This window comes from Pipistrellus kuhlii, unplaced genomic scaffold, assembly GCF_014108245.1.
Source record: "Pipistrellus kuhlii isolate mPipKuh1 unplaced genomic scaffold, mPipKuh1.p scaffold_m20_p_1, whole genome shotgun sequence".
Lineage (NCBI taxonomy): Eukaryota > Metazoa > Chordata > Mammalia > Chiroptera > Vespertilionidae > Pipistrellus > Pipistrellus kuhlii.
The window spans coordinates 19,684,306-19,704,700 of NW_023425404.1; the positions used below are offsets into that span (position 1 = coordinate 19,684,306).

At 45.4% G+C, this 20,395-nt stretch overlaps 1 protein-coding gene across 2 annotated transcripts in view; it reads right to left on the bottom strand.

Moving 5' to 3' along the window:
* The window catches only part of SYNE2 (spectrin repeat containing nuclear envelope protein 2), a 304,600-nt gene that overhangs the window by 86,360 nt on the left and 197,845 nt on the right, over window positions 1-20,395 (bottom strand). The window contains exons 63-71 of one of the 2 annotated variants that reach the window (XM_045579886.1): window positions 19,626-19,700; window positions 18,130-18,237; window positions 15,617-15,733; window positions 11,476-11,706; window positions 8,002-8,184; window positions 6,318-6,446; window positions 4,882-5,003; window positions 4,600-4,741; window positions 1,650-1,781 (exon numbers count right to left, since the gene is read on the bottom strand). In XM_045579886.1, the coding sequence (XP_045435842.1) occupies window positions 1,650-1,781; window positions 4,600-4,741; window positions 4,882-5,003; window positions 6,318-6,446; window positions 8,002-8,184; window positions 11,476-11,706; window positions 15,617-15,733; window positions 18,130-18,237; window positions 19,626-19,700 (1,239 nt within the window). Of the gene's footprint in view, window positions 1-1,649; window positions 1,782-4,599; window positions 4,742-4,881; window positions 5,004-6,317; window positions 6,447-8,001; window positions 8,185-11,475; window positions 11,707-11,881; window positions 12,004-15,616; window positions 15,734-18,129; window positions 18,238-19,625; window positions 19,701-20,395 lie in introns of those variants that run through there. The other variant, XM_045579888.1, reaches the window with a different exon arrangement.

Here is a 20,395-nt window from a genome sequence, read left to right on the forward strand (position 1 = left end):
TCAATCACAAGATGAAGGACTTGGTCCCAGAGAAATCATATTACCCTTTTCCCCCTGCTCCCACCCCCCACATTTTAATGTAGGAGAAAGCAGGTAAGAGAAATCAAATATGGCATGGGGAAGGAAAAGAAGTCAGGAAAGTTAAAGGGGCTGATTAGAAAGAGGTATGGTATCTTAAAGATAAGGGTGGTACAGCATGGTGACTGCAAACAATGTTGTATTACATATTTGCAAGTTACTAAGAAGTAGATCTTAAAAGTTCTCATCACAAGGAAAAAATGTGTAAAAAATGTGTGTTGGTGGATGCTGATTAGACTTATTGTGGTCAGCATTTTGAAATATATACAAATAGTGAATCCTTATATTGTACACCTGAAACTAATGTAACATTATATGTCAACTAGAGGGCCGGTGCATGAAAATTTGTGCACTTGGCGGGGAGGAGGAGGGGTCCTTCAGCCTGGTCTGCACCCTTGCACAGTCTGGGAGCCCTCGAGGGATGTCTGACTGACGGCTTACGCCCGCTCCCTGGGGGACTGGGCCTAAGCTGTCAATTGGACATCCTTAGTGCTGCCAAGAAGGGAGAGGCTCCTACCACTGCCACTGAGCTCGCTGCTGTGAGCCAGGCTTGTGGCTGAGTGGAGCTCCCTCTGTGGGAGTGCACTGATCACCAGGGGGCAACTCCTGCATTGAGCGTCTGCCCCCTAGTGGTCAGTGCATGTCATAGCGACTGGTTGTTCCCGGTCATTCTGACATTAGGGTCAATTTGCATATTATCCTTTTATTATATAGGATTATATTTCAACTAAAAAAAAAGAAATGGCTCAGCTGGTGTGGCTCAGTGGTTGAGCATCAACCTATGAAGCAGGTGGTAACGGTTCGATTCCCAGTCAGGGCACAGGCCCAGGTTCTGGGTTCAATCCCTAGTAGGGGGTGTGTAGAAAGCAGCCGATTGATGATTCACTCTCATCATTGATGTTTCTCTCTCTCTCTCTCCTCCCTTCCTCTCTGAAATCAAGAAAAATATATTTTTTAAAAAGAGAGACAGATGGTCTGTGAAACAGGGGAGTTAGGAATGTCATTTATGGGCTGACTATAAGAATTAAGGCCACCGTTAGATGTACAATTCCCGGGAGGGGGCCCTCTAACGTTGTGCAATCATGCCCTCGTGAGTTTAAGGGCCATAGGTCTGTTTCAGCACAAGCTGCTGCCACCACCTCTTTTTCTCTGCCGAAGATCACCTTGAGTTTTTGACCACTGCAAGTGATTTAGAAGCACGCTGAAGCTAGTAACCACCCCGATCTGGGCTCTGTTTCCTATCATCTTCTCTGGTGGATATCTACATTACCCAGCATTAAGCTTCCTCAAGGCTGGAAACCTTGCGAGTCCTCCCTCTCCCCCTCCTCACTCAGAGCCCCACACAGACAGTACGAATCAATCAGAATCCTGGGACCTGCTGATGCCCGGCTCAGGTTCGGAAGCCTCTGCACTTGGTGTGCTCTAGGCAGCCACCACTAAATTTACCCAAGTGGGCAGGAGAGACAAATTCTCTCTGCAATTCCAACACCCCTTCCATTATGTGTCCCGCTATTTGTTTACATGGGAAATAGGACCGGTTTACAATATCACTTGTAACACGCAGCTCCTACCTGTGTCTGAAGGCTGTTTGCTTCCTGACGCAGGTCTTCAAGCTGGGTGGTATAGGCCTTCAGTTCCTCAGCTGTCGGGTATCGAAAGGTGTACACACTCACACTGAGTAGAATACTCATGTCTGTGGAAACCTATTTTTCAAAGGGGAAATGCCATTAGAGACCATTTGAGATCTTGCTGATATTCAGGTAAAACAGCAAAAATGCCTTAGCATTAGCATGCTATCTTCCAAGTTACCTTCTTGGTTTGTAAGAAAAAAAATAATTAAATTTTAAATATTTTGGGGTAGTTGTGAAAAGTCATGACAGGCTTTACTTAAGACACTTGAGAATCCATTTAGACAGGAAAACAAACCACAATTTGAAAAATAGAGTAAAACTCCCAATCTTTCAATTTATTAGCAATGCTACCTATGTTACCAGGGTAGTTGCTTCTCTTCCCATTTATCAGTAAACTCCTGGAATACAGACAACTCTTAGAATAAAATAGTCACCTCTGGGACAGATCCACATCTTGATTTTGTTATTGAAAAGCTAGATAAGCCGGAACCAGTTTGGCTCAGTGGACAGAGTGTCGGTCTGCAGGCTGAAAAGTCCCAAATTCGATTCTGGTCAAGGGCATGTACATTGGGTTGTGGGCACATCCCCAGTAGGGGGTGTGCAGGAGGCAGCTGGTCTATGATTCTCCCTCATCAATGTTTTTAACTCTCTATCCCTCTCCTTTCCTCTCTGTAAATAATCAACAAAATATATTTTTTAAAGAAGAAAAGCTAGATAAGTAATGAAAATGAGCTGTGTCGCCAGGACCGGTTTGGCTCAGTGGATAGAGTGTCGGCCTGCGGACTTAAAGGTGCCGGGTTCCATTCCGGTCGGGGGCATGTACCTTGGTTGCGGGCACATCCCCAGTTGGGGGTGTGCAAGAGGCAGCTGGTCGGTGTTTCTCTCTCATCGACGTTTCTGACTCTCTGTCCTCTCAATTCCTCTCTGTGTAAAATCAATAAAATATATTTAAAAAAAAAAGAAAAAAAGAAAAGAAAATGAGCTTTGACTTCAAAAGGGTGAGTGATTCAGAGTCAATGTCCTTCTCAAATGGGAGAACTGGCCTAAGAAGAAACAGGGTGGGTGACAGGGCTCTGCTTGAGGCAAGGCTGCCCATGGAGTTCTGGTCTCGGGAAGAGAGATATTCCTGTCCCCCTGTGTCTCACAGGAGAAAACACAACGAAAGCCCACCCATCAGCTGGATTCAACTTCAGTTGGTCAAATGAGGTTCTCTGCAGAAGAGAACTGCCAGCGCCCAGCAGGTGGGGAACTGGGAAGTCACGGTGACCGTGGCCCAGGCAGTGGAGTGCGATGCAGAAGGCAGAAGCTTGCCTCCTGTGAGCACCAGTTCCGATCCTGCTCATGGGAACCCCATTGGAGAGAAACCCAGCAGCAGTTGGCACAGGAGGAATAAAACCAGTAATGGCAAAGGTGTGTTGGAGGCAATACCAACTGACAGGTATCGTTGGCACCGGCGCCAGCACACTGCAGAGTCCAGATAATCTTTTGATGAATGAATGATACTCATTCATTTTTTAAAAGAAATGAATGTATCTTCTCTTAAAAAAAAAAAAAGTATTTCCTACATATATTATTCACTCCTTTTGTAGATACAAGAAACCTGCAGAAAAATTTATGAGTTTATTTGAGCCAAACCAACAATTATTGGGAGGCCAAATCTCACTAGATTGAGAAAATGCTCCAGAGAACTGCAGTTTCACAGCTTATGAGGAGATGTAAGGGGTGGGATATGTGAAATTCACTGGTGTAGCTGAGGGAAGCCAGAGATAGCAAATGGGGACATCGCTGAGCCTGCATAAAGAGTACAACAGGGAGCACACCTTTCTTTTGCCTTGCTGGGCAAAGGAGAGCTAACAGGGAACACGTCCAGCACGTGGAGATGGAATGGGGGCAACGAGACAACAGCGAGGGCTCTGGGGTCTGGTGCCCTAGGGGAAGGCTGTGCTCTGCAGGGTCTGGAAAAGGAGACTGAGGTCCCAAAGGTATGTTATCTTAGATGCAAAAAGAAATGAACAGCTCACTTCAGGTAAAGATGGACTTTTGTCAAGGAAGCTACAGGCCTAGGACACGACTGCCCGCCATGATCTGCTGTGAGTTAGGAATTTGTATGCTCATCTTAAATAGTTACTTTTGATCTCTGAGTTTGTAGGGCCCTCCGTGCTGGCCTCCCCGGAGTTTGTCAGGGTTAGGATGTGGGCCCTTTTTGTACACACTTTATCCTTTCAATATAAACTGAGTGGTCAGTTTAGGATGATCTCTGAACGGATAATAATCTGGCCACTCAGTGTACTTATGAATAAGGGAAAGCTTGCAAATCTTGATATGTCGAGGCACCAGGAGATTGTGGCCCCCAGCCTCTGGCTAGTAAGTCCTCTGCTTCTTTCTAACTACCCACAATGCAGTTCTTATACATGGAAAAACCTTATTTTAAAATCCCAACGCTGTGGTCAGTCCACACTGAGTGGCCAGATGATTATGCGTTCATAGATCATAATAATCTGGCCGCTCAGTGAATAGACCTAGATGTTGTGATGTTCCAGGTTTGCTGGCCAGGCATTCAGATGTGAGCCAGCCGACACGGAGTGTCTTCTCCCACCATCTAATGGGGAACACTGACAATGAACAGGCCCCGGAACAGTGAGACCTGTCATCAGGGAAGCCCAGGGGCTACAGAAGCACCAAGGGCAGGGAGAGGGGGGGATGTGAGGGACACTTAAGGCCGATTCCCAGGAGGGTGGGAAGGGGTCAGCCAAGGGAAACACCCACTTGGCATCCTTGCTCCCTGAAAGGAAGCTGCAACATGACGCAGAACATGTCTGTGCGCGCACTGAGTGCCTGGTGGACGCTCTCAGACAGCATGCGTACTCGCTGTGCGCAGAAACACACTGACCTGAGGCTCCACGAGCGAGGGCACAGGCGGCCGTAGTTTTGACGAGAGCTCCTGATGCAGATATCGCCACTTAGCCCCATTTCGGTCCTGGGGTGACAAGACCGAGCCAGGAGCATCCTTTTCAGGGCTAGACGCCTCACCGCTTTCAAGAAAAACAAAAGGGGCAAAGAACAATCACCCTACAGAAGTTTTATTACCTTCAAACAACGTTTTATAAGAATAAAACCCGTCATTCTCCCAACCACCCAACTACTGGATCCCCAACTCGTAAAAACGTTTTACCTCACAGGTGGTTTCTGAGTTGTATCTTTATCACGCTGGCAATCCTCCGGCCACGTTTTCTTAGCATTCAATTCTATGAATTTGACCAAATCTTTCTGTTCCACTGGTTTCAACTCCAGTACCTATAATTGAACGAGATTCAAATGGTCCAATCAATCAGGGTTGTCAATGACTAGACACGGGTTTCTTCTGCTCAGCTCATCTGATTTTGAGCCACTTCCTAAACCATTGTTTACGATTTTTCTTTTTTGCTTGCTTATGCTCATCAACGTTCTTGTTTCAAAACGCCTACAAAGATAGTTTGCACGACAACCAAGCGTTGTTTACATAGGTAGCACATACGGAACATCACCAAAAATACCCTGACATATTTTAAAACCGGGAAAGCAGTGTTGCAGGGACAGGTAAGTTCATCCTGAAGATACACACTTACTTGGATATAAGATACAAGTTAATAAAGTACCCACACTAGAGTGTCCCCCGCTGCGGAGGATGAAAGCACAGCTGATGCCACAGTACAGCTCAAAACCCTGAGTTGCTGCCTGGCCGGAGAGCTCAGTTGCTTATAGCATCGTCCTGATGTGGCCAGGGTTGCAGGTTGGATCCCCGGTCAGGGCACATACAAGAAGCAACCAACATATGAATGCATAAGTAAGTGTGCTACCCTGTTTCCCCGAAAATAAGACAGTGTCTTATATTAATTTTTTCTCCCAAAGTTGCGCTAGGTCTTATTTTCAGGGGATGTCTTATCTTTCCATGCGCTAGATCTTATTTTCGAAGGATGTCTTATTTTCGGGGAAACACGGTAGGAGCTAATTCATGCAAGTCATAATACATGCAAGAAGTTCTCAAAAGGTTGATGGTCTTCTATATGCAGCAGGGTTGAATCTTATTATTGCCTGCTGGAATGGCTGAAAGCATTGCCCCAAACCTAAAGATTTGCATATATTACTGCCTGCTACTGGAACAGCCGAAGGCAGTTCCTCTAACCTGACAATGCGTACTGTATACCAAACCTTGCCTTTGATATGTATATCTGTTTTGCCTTAGGGCAATTTGTGTTAATAAAAAGCTAGGGGTCCAAAGACTAGGGAAACTTAGCAACTATAGATAGCTAAGTCTCCTATGTCTCCCCCATGAATTCCAAATTTATATTTCCAGTCTCTTTATTAATTTACATGCAGCCCCTTCTCCAGATTCTTGAACCCTTCTAGATGCCGAGAAATATCCCGGCATAAGTGGAACAAATCCAGTGCTTCTCTCTCTCCCCCTTTCTCTCTCTCTCAAAAGTAAAACATGTTAAAAAGAACAACTCAGAGTTGCTGCACACACAGGAGCACCACACATCACACATTCCACTCAGTCAACCAGGAAAATGCTCCACAGGCAGTTCAGGATATAGTTCAAGGGGAAATTCCATATAATATTCTTATTACCTCCTGCTGCTGGAAATCTTTTTGTCTGGTGAATTGCGGCCTTTCCATGACAACAGATTCAAGTTCAGAAAGATTATCTGGTTGGAGAACTTTTTGATGCTCTGAAGGTTTCTCTAGAATGGTGGAAGGCTGCAAAAGATTTCATAATGGCAGACTACTTAAAAAGAGGACCCACTTAATTTCAATTCAGATAATGAGACTACATAGTAGAAACATCTTATATGAAGTCAATGACTGCATTCTGTTATTTACTATAATTATATTCTAGGACTTAATGAGACTGACGTGCTGCCTACTGCGCTAAGAGGGCACCCTTATTCTAGGACTTAATGTACGTATTTCCTAACAACCTCAAAAACCACTACAATGGATGGAGAGGCCATCTTATCATTTCTTCAACTTCCTTCATCCAATTAATTACTAAAAGCCAGGACACAAATAGATCCAGAGACATAGACACACTGAACAGAGCGTCAAGCCTCTGAGGGAAGGCAGGGGAGGATATGGGGATGGGGGTGGAGGTAAGCGATCAACCAAAGAACTTGTAGGCATAGAAGCATAACCAATGGACACAGGCAACAGGGGGTGAAGGCCTGGGCTGGGGGTGGGCTGAGAGAGGACAATGAGGGGAAAAGGGGGACATATTCTTCAACAATAAAGAATTAATAAATAAAATAAAATAATAAATAAAATAAAAGTTAGATCTATTTTTTTCCTTAAAAAAGAAGTAAAATAAAGAAATCAAAAAGAGAAATAGTATTATGTTTATAAATAAAAATGTCCCTAAGTCTATAACAAAAATAGATTATTCATTTATTTTTTAAATATATTTTATTGATTTCAGAGAGGAAGGGAGAGGGAGAGAAAAATAGAAACAACAATGATGAGAGAGAATCACTGATTGGCTGCCTCTTGCATGCCCCAACTAGGGACCAAGCCCAAACCCAGGCAAGTGCCCTTGACAGGAACTGAACCTGGGACCCTTCAGTCCACAGTCTGATGCTGTCTATCCACTGAGCCAAACCAGCTAGGGCATTTTTTTTTTTTTTAAAGGAATATATTAGGATGAAAGGGGAACCATATGCTTTGTCTACCCGCAGCTCATCTTATTTCTGTCAATAAAAGTCCTCCAAGTAAGAACCATCTCATAAGTACAGATGCAAATCTTATATAATAAGATCCTATCCTATGTTGTATATTTGCATTTATAAATACAGAACACTCTTAAGTCACAAGAACACTCTATTATGATACTATGATCAGTACATGTGAATATTTGTAAATGAATAACAAAAGTACCCTAGAAACGAGTTAGTGTTTCTGATGTCAAATTTTAACTTTATCTGTAAAAATGTTGTTTTCCAGTCCATTGGAGTCACAAAATTTCTTTGAAATGTGTCCTTCTTTTATGAAGAAGGCTTACACCAGACCTCATTGCCAGCTAGATCAACCCAATCAAACCAACCCAAAGCCATCACTAACCACCTCGATAGGAAAGCTGCACAGCAAAATGAAACCAATAACAACAGGCAGTGCCACTGTCCTTAAAGTGTGAAGAGGCGCAATCCTTTCTTCCTTGGGGCGATGTCTCTGTGGTTCCTTCAGCATCTCCATCGAGTTCCTTCCTGATGGGTCTACCGTAACCACACATCCGCACACCTGTCTATGCACAGCCACATCTTACCTGGTCCTTGCTGTATTTCTCCTGAAGCATCAGCTGGACTTTTTCCAAATTGCACTTCACAGTCTTCAGTTTCAAGGCCAGTGCCTCGGCCTCCTGGTGAACGGCTCCGCTGTCTGCCAAGCCCTGGTCTCTGCAGAGGTCCAACAGAGAGGCCACCTTGTGCTCAATCTCTGTGAGCATCGTCTGGGAAAGAAAACCATCGATGAATCACAGTTTTGGTCTTGAATCGGTGTTACATCCCAATATAAGTTTGATTCACGCTCTCTCCTTAAATGTATATAAGAAGTGCCAGAAACACAGGTTGGAAGGGACCTTGGGTGTGTGTGGGGGGGGGGGGGGGGGGGAGAGACAGACTTGCACATAATGCCAGTGTTTTTCAAAGAGATGCAACCAAACCAATCCAAATGGCAGCTGTCCTTCTCTAAAGTGACTCTATAATCACTTTAGAAAACACAGCCGAATGTATCCAGCATAGCACAGTGGTTAAGAACACAGACACTGGAACTAGACTACCTGGGTTCATATCCCAGCCCTGCCACTTGGTAGCTGGGTAAACTCAAGGCGCTTCACTTTGCATGCGTGTGCCTCTACTCATCTGTAAAGTGGGATTATTAACAGAACTTTCCTCCTGGGGTCACTCTGATGAATTAAGAGTTAAATCCATGCACTCTGGCCAGTGCTGGATACACAGTCTGTGAGGACTACTATTTTCTCCCACCTTTCTAAGCTTTTTCTGTTGCAATGCAAGTGTTAAGTAGTAATAAAAAATAAAAATAAAAAGAATTCCAAGAAAGTCTTTGAAAATTCTTGCCCTTGCTCCTTTTCCTTTTCTTTCTCAAGCCAAATAAGTTTCCAAAATACCAGAAGAAGGCCACGAGGAAACCTAAAACACTAAGTCATTGATAGAACTGGCCAACTTACACATGGGCCTAAAAATAACTCCATTGGATGAAGCAAGTCTCCCAGTGACCCCGTCACTGTGTTCCTCTTGGACAGATCCAGGCTGCCCTGCTCTGGGCTCAGGAGCCCAAACAACCATGCCAACTGGCTGGGCACACAGGCAGCAGGCGCATTCGGACCCACCGCCCAGCCCTGTGACCGCCTGTTCGAAAACTCAGTGCGTGACTAAGAATGAGGTCAGATCTTTGAGAGAAACATAAGGAAAAACCAGCCAAAAAAAAATAAAAAAATTTCCCCCCCCCCCCCAAATAGTACGCCTTGTAACTCCTCCATGCAAGCTAACTCCTTGTAGCCTGCGGAGACTCTTCTAAGCTGAGATAATAGGAACTCATAGATGTTCGAGTGGCTGTAAACAAAGTGTACTAGAATTTCGTGCTTTGTTTTCCCACTTAGCTACTGGATATATACTTTTTAATATGTTCACTTACCAACGGGAATACTGATAAGCTTTTTAGCTAGATCCAGTTTCTTCACTTTCGTAATTAATATTGTCAGAAACATTTTTATCCTGTTTTGGGGGGTTATTGTCAGAGGATAAACACAAAGTCATGGCCAAAAAATACTAGGTCAAAGAGGATGAGCATTATTTATGCTGACAGCTGACCCTCCCCAAACACTGAACCAACAGACAAAATTATCAGACGTCAGCGGAGCCCTTTCTCCGGGGTTTTCTGGGATGATATAATTTTTGCTAAAGTAGTGTGGGAACAAGACCGTAGCTGTTTTTGATTCACATGTTTTAAATAATCAAGGCTGAACATTTCTTCTCAAATTACCGAATATAATTTTCCACCCGACTGATCGGTTTGCACCTGTCCTACGGACATTTTCCCATGGAGAACTCAGCGTTTTCACAGACCACTGAGAGGCTTTTTATGCTGCAATATTAAACCATATGGGCCATGGTATGTAGATGAGCCAAAGGTGGCCCCTAGGTTTCATTATTCACAGCAGGCCAGGACCCTTCGCTCAAATCCCGCTGGCCCCAAACTCAAAACTGGAGCCCACACCGGCTAGCCATGGTTAAGATAAACTCGGGAGCCCTGCTGCTCCTCAGGGTTCACAGACATTACCTAGACACAGAGGACTCCTCTGGGTTCCCCATCCACCGGGAGTTTCCTGGTCCTCTTCCCCTTCCGGGTGGTGGCCCCACCCCACCCCATGCCTCTAGGCCTCCTGCCTTGGGGGACTTCCAGTCCACTAAGATCCTGCCCAAATAAAGCTCCTGTGTACTAGCGCCACCTGGTGGTGGTGTCTTTTCCTTGAGCAGCCCCCAAATCCTTGAACCCACCAGTGGTCCAAGCAGGGAATTGGGTGATGATCAAGGGATCGGGGTGGGCTCCACCCAGGCAGCAGGACAATCAATTGGCAAATTGGCCCTGGATGGCCTCCAGGGGCTGGTACTCAGCATTTGAAAGGTCACAGTTCAGCTCAGCACAGCGCTGTTCTGGGCAGCAGCACTATCTTTTCCAGACTCCGGGGCTCCATGGCTTCTGGACTTTTGGCTGAGATCAAGTCAGACTTCCCTGCCTCATCAGCCAGGCAGGGAAGAATCTGAGTGAGCCCACCCCTCAGAGCTGACTTTTAGGGTCAGAGGTGCTTAGCTGTCCAGGGAAGGGGGTCAGTCTGCCTGACGGGGGGGCGGGGAGTGGGGGGCCCGCTAGGCAGGCACTGGATATTGTACGACTGTGGGTCTGAATGAAAGAAGGAGAGGCGTGTCCGACTTGGACCTGGGGTGGGCTTCCCCGATCTAGCTCCCTGGGATCGGGCAGGTGATACGGGGGTCCTCTGAGAGGATACAAATGAGCCAATCAGACGGAGATGTGGGTCCAAGGCTGGTCTCAGCACCACAGGGGGAGGCGCACACTCAGTTATGCTGCTGCGAAACCATCACTGTAGTCCCTCCCGGGAGGGTTACAGTCAGGGATCCCCCACGTGCAGGCTGAGCCTGCACAGGTTACTCAAGCGGCTCCAGGCAAGCATGTGTATGAGCCCGCCCCTCGCAGGGAGCCGCAGGAGGGGTCACCACGAAGGGCAGCAAAGCCCTTGGATGCTGGGTCTGCAACCTTGAGAATCAGGGTTTTCAGTTTCGTTTCCGATGAATGAAATTTCAAAGAACTTTACTAATCCGAATAAAAAAATGATGGCATTTATGAAACACTCCTTTATCTCCTTGACGCTCCAGAGGCTGGATTTTACATCTGATCTCACTGAATCCTGGCAACGTCCTAAGAAGATAACCTGCTTAGGAAGAAAACGAGGTGACACGTTCACTTCCTCAAAAAAACGTGGACTCTAGATCCTGCGCTCTCCTCTGCTACCACCGTTTCCCCAAACGCGCTCTTTATGTGAATCGTTTCAAACGATGACCCCCGAGAACAGAAAGCTGAGGCCAAGAGAAATGCAGTGGTCGGAGTCACAGGAAGAAACACGCCGTCGCTTTAAGAGAAACTGGCAAAGACACTAGGTGACTGGTGAGGAGGCAAGCCCTGAACTCCAACCCATCAGCCTTACCTGGCACCCTACCAGCTGCTGCTCCACCACCTGCTGCACGTCTGCGTTTAAGGTTTCCGGCTCGAACGCCACGCTGGCTTGGTGCAGCCATAGCTCCAGCTCGGCCACCTGGGTCTTGCAGGCATGGAGGACTTCCGCGGGCTCGGGTCTAAGGTTCTCCGCCAGGGAGTGAAAAGCGCCTTGCTCGACAGAAAAGCCCAGGGCTGCAGCCTTGATCGGAGGTGTGGCACCCTAAGATAAAGCCACAGATAATCCAGCAGTGAAAAGCCAGGAGTCCAAAGTTTTCAGACTTGGGCTTGCAAAGACCTGTCGACTCACAGCATTTCCCCAGTTGAGAGGAAACACACACACACACACACACACGCACACGCACACACACACAAGAGCAGAAGAAAGAAAACTGCACCTCCACACTCATAGCAACTATCATGTGACCTGGCGCCCAGGTCTCCAAGCAACCAATCGGCAGGTACACAGGTACAGCGTTCCCGGACACAGAGGACGCAAACAGGCTCCCAGGGCATGCGACATGGGCCCCGGGAGACAGGTGAGTGTCGTGAGAGAGCGTGCGTGTGGGTGTGTGCTGAAACAAGCTGGCCGGTGTTTACAGACGCGTGGCACACAGTGATTGAGCAACGCTTGCATTGCTGTACGCTCTGTTCAAACAACAAGGAGATCTGTACACACTGGTGGGGAACAGGGAAACATACACACACACACACACACATACATACACACACACACACACACTCTTAACATCTCCTCAGATAGTTCACTAGTTCACTAGATTATACAGGATGTTAGCTTTCCCTTTCCCCCGACATACATGCCGTTACTCATCTATACTTGTAGCTTGCGTCTAGTCATGAGCTCCAGTGAGGTAATCTGGAAACTTTCCCCCTGCTCTCCAGAGAGAATTCCTAACACTAACTTTCACCTTCCGGATGCTCCAATAGTATGGAGTTAAGGACCACATGATGAGAGTAGAGCATAAAAAAAGTGTGATGTGTTTTTCTCATATGGAAACAACAAGGTTGCTTAATGATCCAGTAGGAAAATTTCTAGATAACAGATGAAAATATTCTAATAATTCTACCACAGATATTTTCCATTTGGAGGTAAGAGATGATCTGATACATTGCTTCCCACATCCCTTTTCCAGAATAGTCAAAGAGTATATTAACCCTTCTAGAAAAATTTCTGTAGGACTAAGGGTTTGTGTTTTGTTCCACAAAATTATGGATCAATACATATCTTATTATGTATAGGATGAAATACAAAGTTTTGGGGTTTTTTTCCTTAATCCTCACCCGAAGGTATTTTTTCCCATTGATTTTTAGAGAGAGTTGAAGGGAGGGATGTGGGAGAGAGAGAGAGAGAGAGAGAGGGAAAAGAGAGGCATTGATGTGAGAGACGCACATTAATTTGTTGCCTCTCACATAGCCCCAATAGGGGCCAGGGAGCAAACCTACAACTCAAGTATATGCCCTTGGCCAGGAATCGAACCTGCGACCCTTCAGTGTGCGGGCTGATGCTCTAACCACTTAACACAACAGTGGCCAGAGCAAGAATCACCTTCTTAATTTAGAAGTGCTCCTTTGTCTTCTCTGCAGTTTATATACAGTCAGTTCCATTCATGGCTTGGCTGGTTTAAATTTCTTTTTAAATTCTCATTTTTTTAAAAAAAAGCAACTGTAGTGTGATTTTACTGCCAGACATCCATTTCTAGTCATCTTCTAGTTTTCTAGCATTTAGATATTGCTTTTGTCTTATTGGCAAAGATTTTGGGACCTTTTTTTGTTACCTGAGATAACAATCTGCTAATATTAACATTCTATTAATATTGTGTAACAAATGGGCCTTCCTTATTTATTTAAAAATATTATTTGAGCACCCATCATATGCCACACACATTTTTAAAAAGACAAGATTTGGTTTCTTTGCTTTCTCACTAATTCACTGAATTCATGAGGAAACAGGAAGCTCGATAACTAATCTGGGCTTTATTTGCTAGTTACTTGAACCTGAAAAAAAGAAATATAAAGGTAAATGGAAGAGAAAAAGATCATTTGCAGCCACAGAACTTCAACAGCCGACGGTGCCCTGGGGGACCTGCCAGCACTCAGCTCATAAACCTCTTTTTATTTATTTTTATTTTTAAATTATGTATGAGACCAAGCGTTCCTGGCTGCTACAGTAGTCTAGCAGACAGGTATAGTTAAGAAACAACTTTATTTTGAGCAGGGGGCATCCACCGCTTTTTAAAGTCAAAGAAGCGCAAGTGCATTTAACGTGTAGTCAGTTCACACACCTCCTACTTCAGCACGCTGCTTCTGAGCAGCTCAGGCCCAGAGGTGAGGTGCTTGCCCAAGGTCACACAGCTCTGTGATCTTTTTTAAAAACATATTTTATTGTCTTTTTACAGAGAGGAAGGGAAAAGGATAGAGAGCTAGAAACATTGATGAGAGAGAAACATCGACCAGCTGCCTCCTGCACACCTCCTACCGGGGATGTGCCTGCAACCAAGGTACATGCCCTTGACCGGAATCAAATCTGGGACTCTTCAGTCCGCAGACCGACGCTCTATCCACTGAGGCAAACAGGTTTCGGCTGATCTTTTAAGTCTGATCCCACAGTTAGTTCCCACAATAGCACTCCTGCTCCACATCAGCAGCACCCCTGAGAAAGGATAGCCTCAAACACTGAAAGCAGAGATTTAAATGAATGCTTTATGATTATACATCTTGGGGGGACTAAAAAGTACTATCACAAGCATTTCCTGTGATAGAGCCACATCATCTCTGTAGCATAGCTGTGGATGAATTAATATCGGATCCTTCATTGGCTTATGATGAGCCAGGCGGCTGTGCTCCGTGTGATGCAGAGACCGCCTCAGCATGGCGCACCACAAGCCCATTATGACTCCCAACGTACAGAGGAGGAAACTGAGGCCTCGAGGGGTCACAGAATGGCCGACGGTCACCCCGCTGGTAAGTGGAACCAGGATTCAGTCCCTGCTTTCATTATGCCTTGGAGGCCACTCGGCCACATTCCTGACATAATTTAGCCCACCCTGTGGTATCCAAGTCAGCCTCTCAGGGAAGGTCATACCGCTTGATTTCTGCGTCAACACATCACTAATCTAAGCAATAGCATTTGGTTAAAATATAAGCTCGTTTTTTTTGGCTGCAGCTATGCATATTTCATGCCCAAGTGCCAACCCTTTAAATTTCTACTTCTATTTTACAGTCAACTCTAAAAAAACATATGCTTGTCTCTCCATTACACACACACACACACACACACACACACTTAAAAAATGCAAAATTGCCTGGCTAAAGTGCAATACCTGCACTTGCACAGACACTGGACACGCTGCTGGGGCAGGGAGGTGGCGTTTTATTTGATGAGGCCAACCTTACCTTGGTTTCACGTCTGTCAGTCCTAAATATTTAAATTAGGAAAGCCAATTGGAATATTCCGGGTTTGATTCCTTATTCCCCACCTCCCAGACGTACTTTTTTTTAATTTTTAAATTTTTTTATTTTATTGATTTTTTACAGAGAGGAAGAGAGAGAGATAGAGAACTAGAAACGTCGATGAGAGAGAAACATCGACCAGCTGCCTCCTGCACACCCCCCACTGGGGATGTGTCTGCAATCAATGTACATACCCTTGACCGGAATCGAACCTGGGACCTTTCAGTCTGCAGACCGACGCTCTACCACTGAGTCAAACCGGTTTTGGCCAGACGTACTTTTAATCCCTGAATTTTGATTTCCTCATATGTAAACTTATGGTAGATATTAATCTACCTTTTAATCTGAGGATTAATCAGCAAATATAAATGCCTCTCATGTAATGGCTGTTGTTAATCAATAATAGCTTTCGTCCACATTCAGGGCCCCCATAAGGAGCGTCTACAGCAGAAAGACGTGGTTGTTGGTGGAGACGCGAGTTCACCCTGACAAAGGGCTAGCCAGGGTCATGCTCACTTCCCATGTGAACACCTGATGGCAAACCTTCCAGTTCTCTGGCGTGACCACACACACAGAGAGTAACGCCAAACACAGGAAGCCTGTCACCTCTGGGTGCGTGGCTACCTGAGCAGTTAGTTGGCTTGTGACCAACAGGGACTTACCCCTTCCGTGTGGTCAGGGCCCGGGGAAAACGCTGGGCCTAGCTCAGGGTTGAGTGAGCCTGCTGCAAGAACGGGTGCTGTGGAACTGTCACACGTGCTGATTTTCCCAGCTGCCTCCTGTGGAGAGAAGCATCAGAGGTCCGGAGAAGGTCCTGTTCCGTGGCCACGCAAGCCACTCTTCCTGCACCTGCTCATTTGACAAATCGCCCGCTTGCAGAACTGTCCGGAGAAGTCAGGTGCATTCAGGAGAAAAGCTTGTTCATTAGGAAAACAATCACCTTCCTCTAGTCTGTCTTTATTGGAAAGATCTCAATTCTGCAAAGCTCTCTGGTTTATGAGGAGCACATATGGAATCCGGAGAATCATGCACTTCAGTGGATTATTATGAGCATTGAAATGAAAGGAGGCTGTATGATAAAGGCCACATTTTAAACTTGGGAAGAACTACCCAGGCATTTCATAAAAATATCAACTAGACCCTGTCTCACCCTGAACAATGAATTCTACTATTTAATGTAAATGTTACACCATAAATTTTTTTGAAGAAAATATGAGTGATGTAAGAGTAGGGAAGGACTTTTAAAACATGACAATAAAGGAAAAGGTTAGTATTAACAAAATAGTATGAACTACAGTCTATAATATATGAAGATAAATAACAGATTGGGTAACAACTTATAACATGTTAATATCCTTAACATGTTAATAACTCTGATAAATCAATAATGAAAACATCAGCCCCTCCATAGAAAACCAGTCAAGTGCCATGAATAAACCATTCACAAAATAACACAAAAGCCCATGAGCACCTAAAGAGATATTCAAATGCTCCTAAAATATAGATTTAATTTTAACTACTAGCTAAGTTTGGCTAAGATTAAAAGTATTCAATATCGCCCTAGCTAGTTTGGCTCAGTGGATACAGTATTGGCCCAAGGACTGAAGGGTCCCAGATACATTCTGGACAAGAGCACATACTTTGGTTGCAGGCTCAATTTCTGGCCCTGGTTGGGGCACATATGGGAGACAACCAATCAGTGTGTTATCTCCCTTCCCCTCTCTCTAAAAAGTCAATGGAAAAATATCCTTGAGTGAGGATTAAAAAAAAAAAAAAATCATTATCAGCCTGGGAGCAGGAAATAGGCACTTCTGAGCACTCTGGGTAGGAATAAAATTGATATAGTCCTTCTAAAAAGAAGTTTGATAATGTGTATCACATTTTAAACGAATCCAGCACTTTCACTTATTAGGTTAACGAAGGTTGAAAAGTGGGAAAATGTCACCTACACAAATAACTAACATAATGTGGTGGAAAGAGTATGGGTATTGTCATCAACCAATCTTGGTGGCCCTACTTATAAGTTGTATGATCTTGGACAAGTTAACCTGGGCATGGAGTCTCATTTACTTCATTTTAAAAATGGGAATATAGTCTACCTCACTGATGCTTGTGAGGATTAAACAATAACACATTGTATAAAGCATCCAACAAAAACGTCACTTTTCAGTTCCTTGTACTAAAAGCAGCCACTGCCATTAAAAAGATATGAGCCAAGAGCTACAGGTAAAGCTTGGCGTCGCTGGCTTTGGTTTAACTTTTAACTAAAGGTAAAATTTGAAAGGTATGCCGAGATCGTGAAAAGTCTGGAGTGCCAGGCTAAGGAGTTTGCATTTTATTCAGGAGATAATCAGAGTCCTCACAGTTTACTGCAGGTGGTTAATGGCTTTATGAAAAGCCATCAGTACTGTATGGGACGTATTAGGAAAAATGACAAGGCTGTCGCCCAAGGAGAAGGCTACTCCCAAAGTCTACAGAGGAAGAAATAACTGCCTGGAATATGATGGCGGCAAAAATAAAGGCAGAGACTGGAGACGCAGGTACAAGTAGAGCCCGGGGCCAATGGAATGAAAGGACTGGCTGGACTTGGGGGGGTCAGCCCTGGGCAGGAGGCAGGGGTGGGCAGGTGTATGGATCCTACGGATGAAGGCACATTTCAGGAACAAGGGAAAAGCACCGTGCCTATGTCAGCTTGTGATTTTCTAAAGGGAGGGCATTCACCTTCTGTTTTGAGAGATTGGAGAAGATTTGGAAGGTCATTAGGAACAAAAATACTCACTTTATTCATTTATCTCATACACCACTTTGTTCAAGGATTAGGCAGAGACACCCTCCCCTATCTACTCCCCCAAGAGAGGGGGAACTCTGAAACACTAGAGTGAACTTCTTAGGTGCTCCTTTGAGATTTCTGTTTTGCCAGTTTGGATTGTCACATACTGAGTTTTCCTCAGAAAAATACTCTTCTTTCATCACTGAGGTTAAAGTAGAAATGCGATGATAAGCAAGGACTTGGTGGCCTTTGCATTTGTGCAGAGGTGATGGTGACAGGCTTTCGATTTCCAGCCCAAGCAGGCTCCCCCCTGAGCATCCTTCCAAACAAGCAGCTCTTTCCCTAGACTTCCTCCCCTTCCCAGCCCTGCCCCCTCTCCCCATCGTGTGCCATGCCCGCCATTACCTGAATGATCGTGCCAGCGGACGAGGATGCTGCATCTTCCTCCCTCTCCTTGTCATGCTTCCAGAGGAGAGACCAAGACCCAGAAGATGGCTTCGCGTTATCTCCGCTCTAACACAGTCATCAACTCATCAGCAGAGGAAAGTGATTTCCTAACCGTTACAACCAGCATCCTCCTCATCTCCTCCCTTTTACACAAAACATCGCTGGCCAGGCAGTGTAACTGCAGCCTTAGGTCCCCCTCTCCCCCTAGTTTTCATCTCTTTTTTTGGCACACTAAATCACATATGACTCCAAACGGGGTGGCTCTTCCTGAAGCCTAAAAAATACTTTAAGGAATTGGGAGTCAGTCCTGATAGGGTGGGCTCAGTTGGATGGAGTGTCGTCCTGTGAACCAAAAGGTTGTGGGTTCAATTCCTGGCCAGGGCACTGATCTAGATTGCGAATTCAATCCCTGGTCTTAGTGTATGTGGGAGGCAACGGACCGATGTTTCTCTTGCAGATCAATGTTTCTCTGTCTCTCCCCCTTCCTCTCTAAAAACATCAATAAAAACATATCCTTCGGTGAGGATTAAAAAAAGAAAAAAAGTTGCTTTAGAAATTTAATTCACTTTGTTAAATGTAACCTTAAAGGCTAATTTCAATACAGCAGCCTGATGAACGAGAATTTTCGCTGCTGTCGTCAGACACAAAAGGTAAAAGTAATAAACGTATTTGCTCAAAGCAAACACAGGTCGCAAATGAGAGTCACATGACGTGCACGCTTTTCTTGGCCCCTGTACCCCCTTTATTCTGAGACTGTCTGATGGTCCGAGCAGAGTACACCTGCCTTCAGCTCCACCGAGTCCTAACGGTGCTACAGGACAACAGGGTATTCTGTGTGACAACGGAGCTATTTCACCATCTATAAAATGAGCAGTGAAACGACTGTTCGTTACAAGTGAGACAAAAAATGTAATTTTTTTTCTCTTTTGGCACAAGATCCATTATAACTTCAGTTTTTAAGGTATGACATAAAAATCGGAATCAGGAAAGACAATTGTAACGGTCTCATCTAATCAGTTCAAATGCAACCATAAGGGTTATTATCAGTTGCTAACACATCTCTTCCTGTCCTTGGCGGTGCTGTTTCAGACGACAAAAGGAATTCAAGTGTGAAAAACTAAAGTTCTGAAAAGCACAGCGGGAGTAGCAACCAAACAGCACCCTCTCCACACGTCAGAGCAAGTGCCCAGCAGTCAGAATACGACAAAGAACTTCATCTCCCTTCTGCCACCAAGAGCGTCTGAATTGCATGTATCCCCCGCTGGCAGGAAGCAGGTGTAAGAGGCACTTAAACAACGTTAATAATGGAAGAGAATGACTTCAACCCCCCTTCTAAAATACGGGCATTAGTTTAAAAAATCTTTGTGTCCCTTTCATTTCCAGATCTTCCCACTGACCTTCTGCTAGAAGATCTCGGTTCTCACAAAACTTGAGGATAGAATCACCGTCCTTACCTCACTCTTCAGGGAGCTCTCTTCCGCCTCTTCCTTGACGGCTGGCAGGAACGGCAGGGAGGCCCTCCGGTTCAGCTGAAAGGCAGGAAGGGCACCAACACTTGTGGCCAAGCTCCTTCAACCCCGCCGGGACCCCGCTGACTGCATGTCTACCGAGCTCCATTCGCTTTATCCAACATGCCCACCTACAACTCCAGACCCACACCCTGCCTCGGTCAAATCTCATCTCCTTCTCATTGGCCTCGTCCTCATTGGCTCCTCACCAAACAATTCAAAAATGTGCTTCCCTGCCAAAACCGGTTTGGCTCAGTGGATCGAGCGTCGGCCTAAGGACTGAAAGGTCCCAGGTTCGATGCTGGTCAGGGGCTCGTATATTGGTTGCGGGCTTATTCCCGGTGGGGGGAGTGCAGGAGGTGGCTGGTTGATGTTTCTCTCTCATCGATGTTTCTAGCTCTCTCTCTCTCTCCCTTCCTCTAATCAATAAAATTTATATATATATATTTTAAAAATCTGCTTCCCTGGCGTGGACTCAGGGTGGGCTGGGAGAGGTGCTGGCCTTCGTTTTGGAGTCTGCAATGGGCTGTTTAGTAAGAAGATTTTCGAAGTGTGGCTCCCACCCACTGCCTGTGGAACTCCAGCAGCAGCTCAGTAAGGAACTCGGGCATAAGCATTCTGTGGAGCCCAGAACAGACGCCCCCTGAAGACAGATTCACTGGGGAACAACCTCAGGGCAGTAGCTTTCTCCAGTTTCTCCACTTTCTCCAATTCCT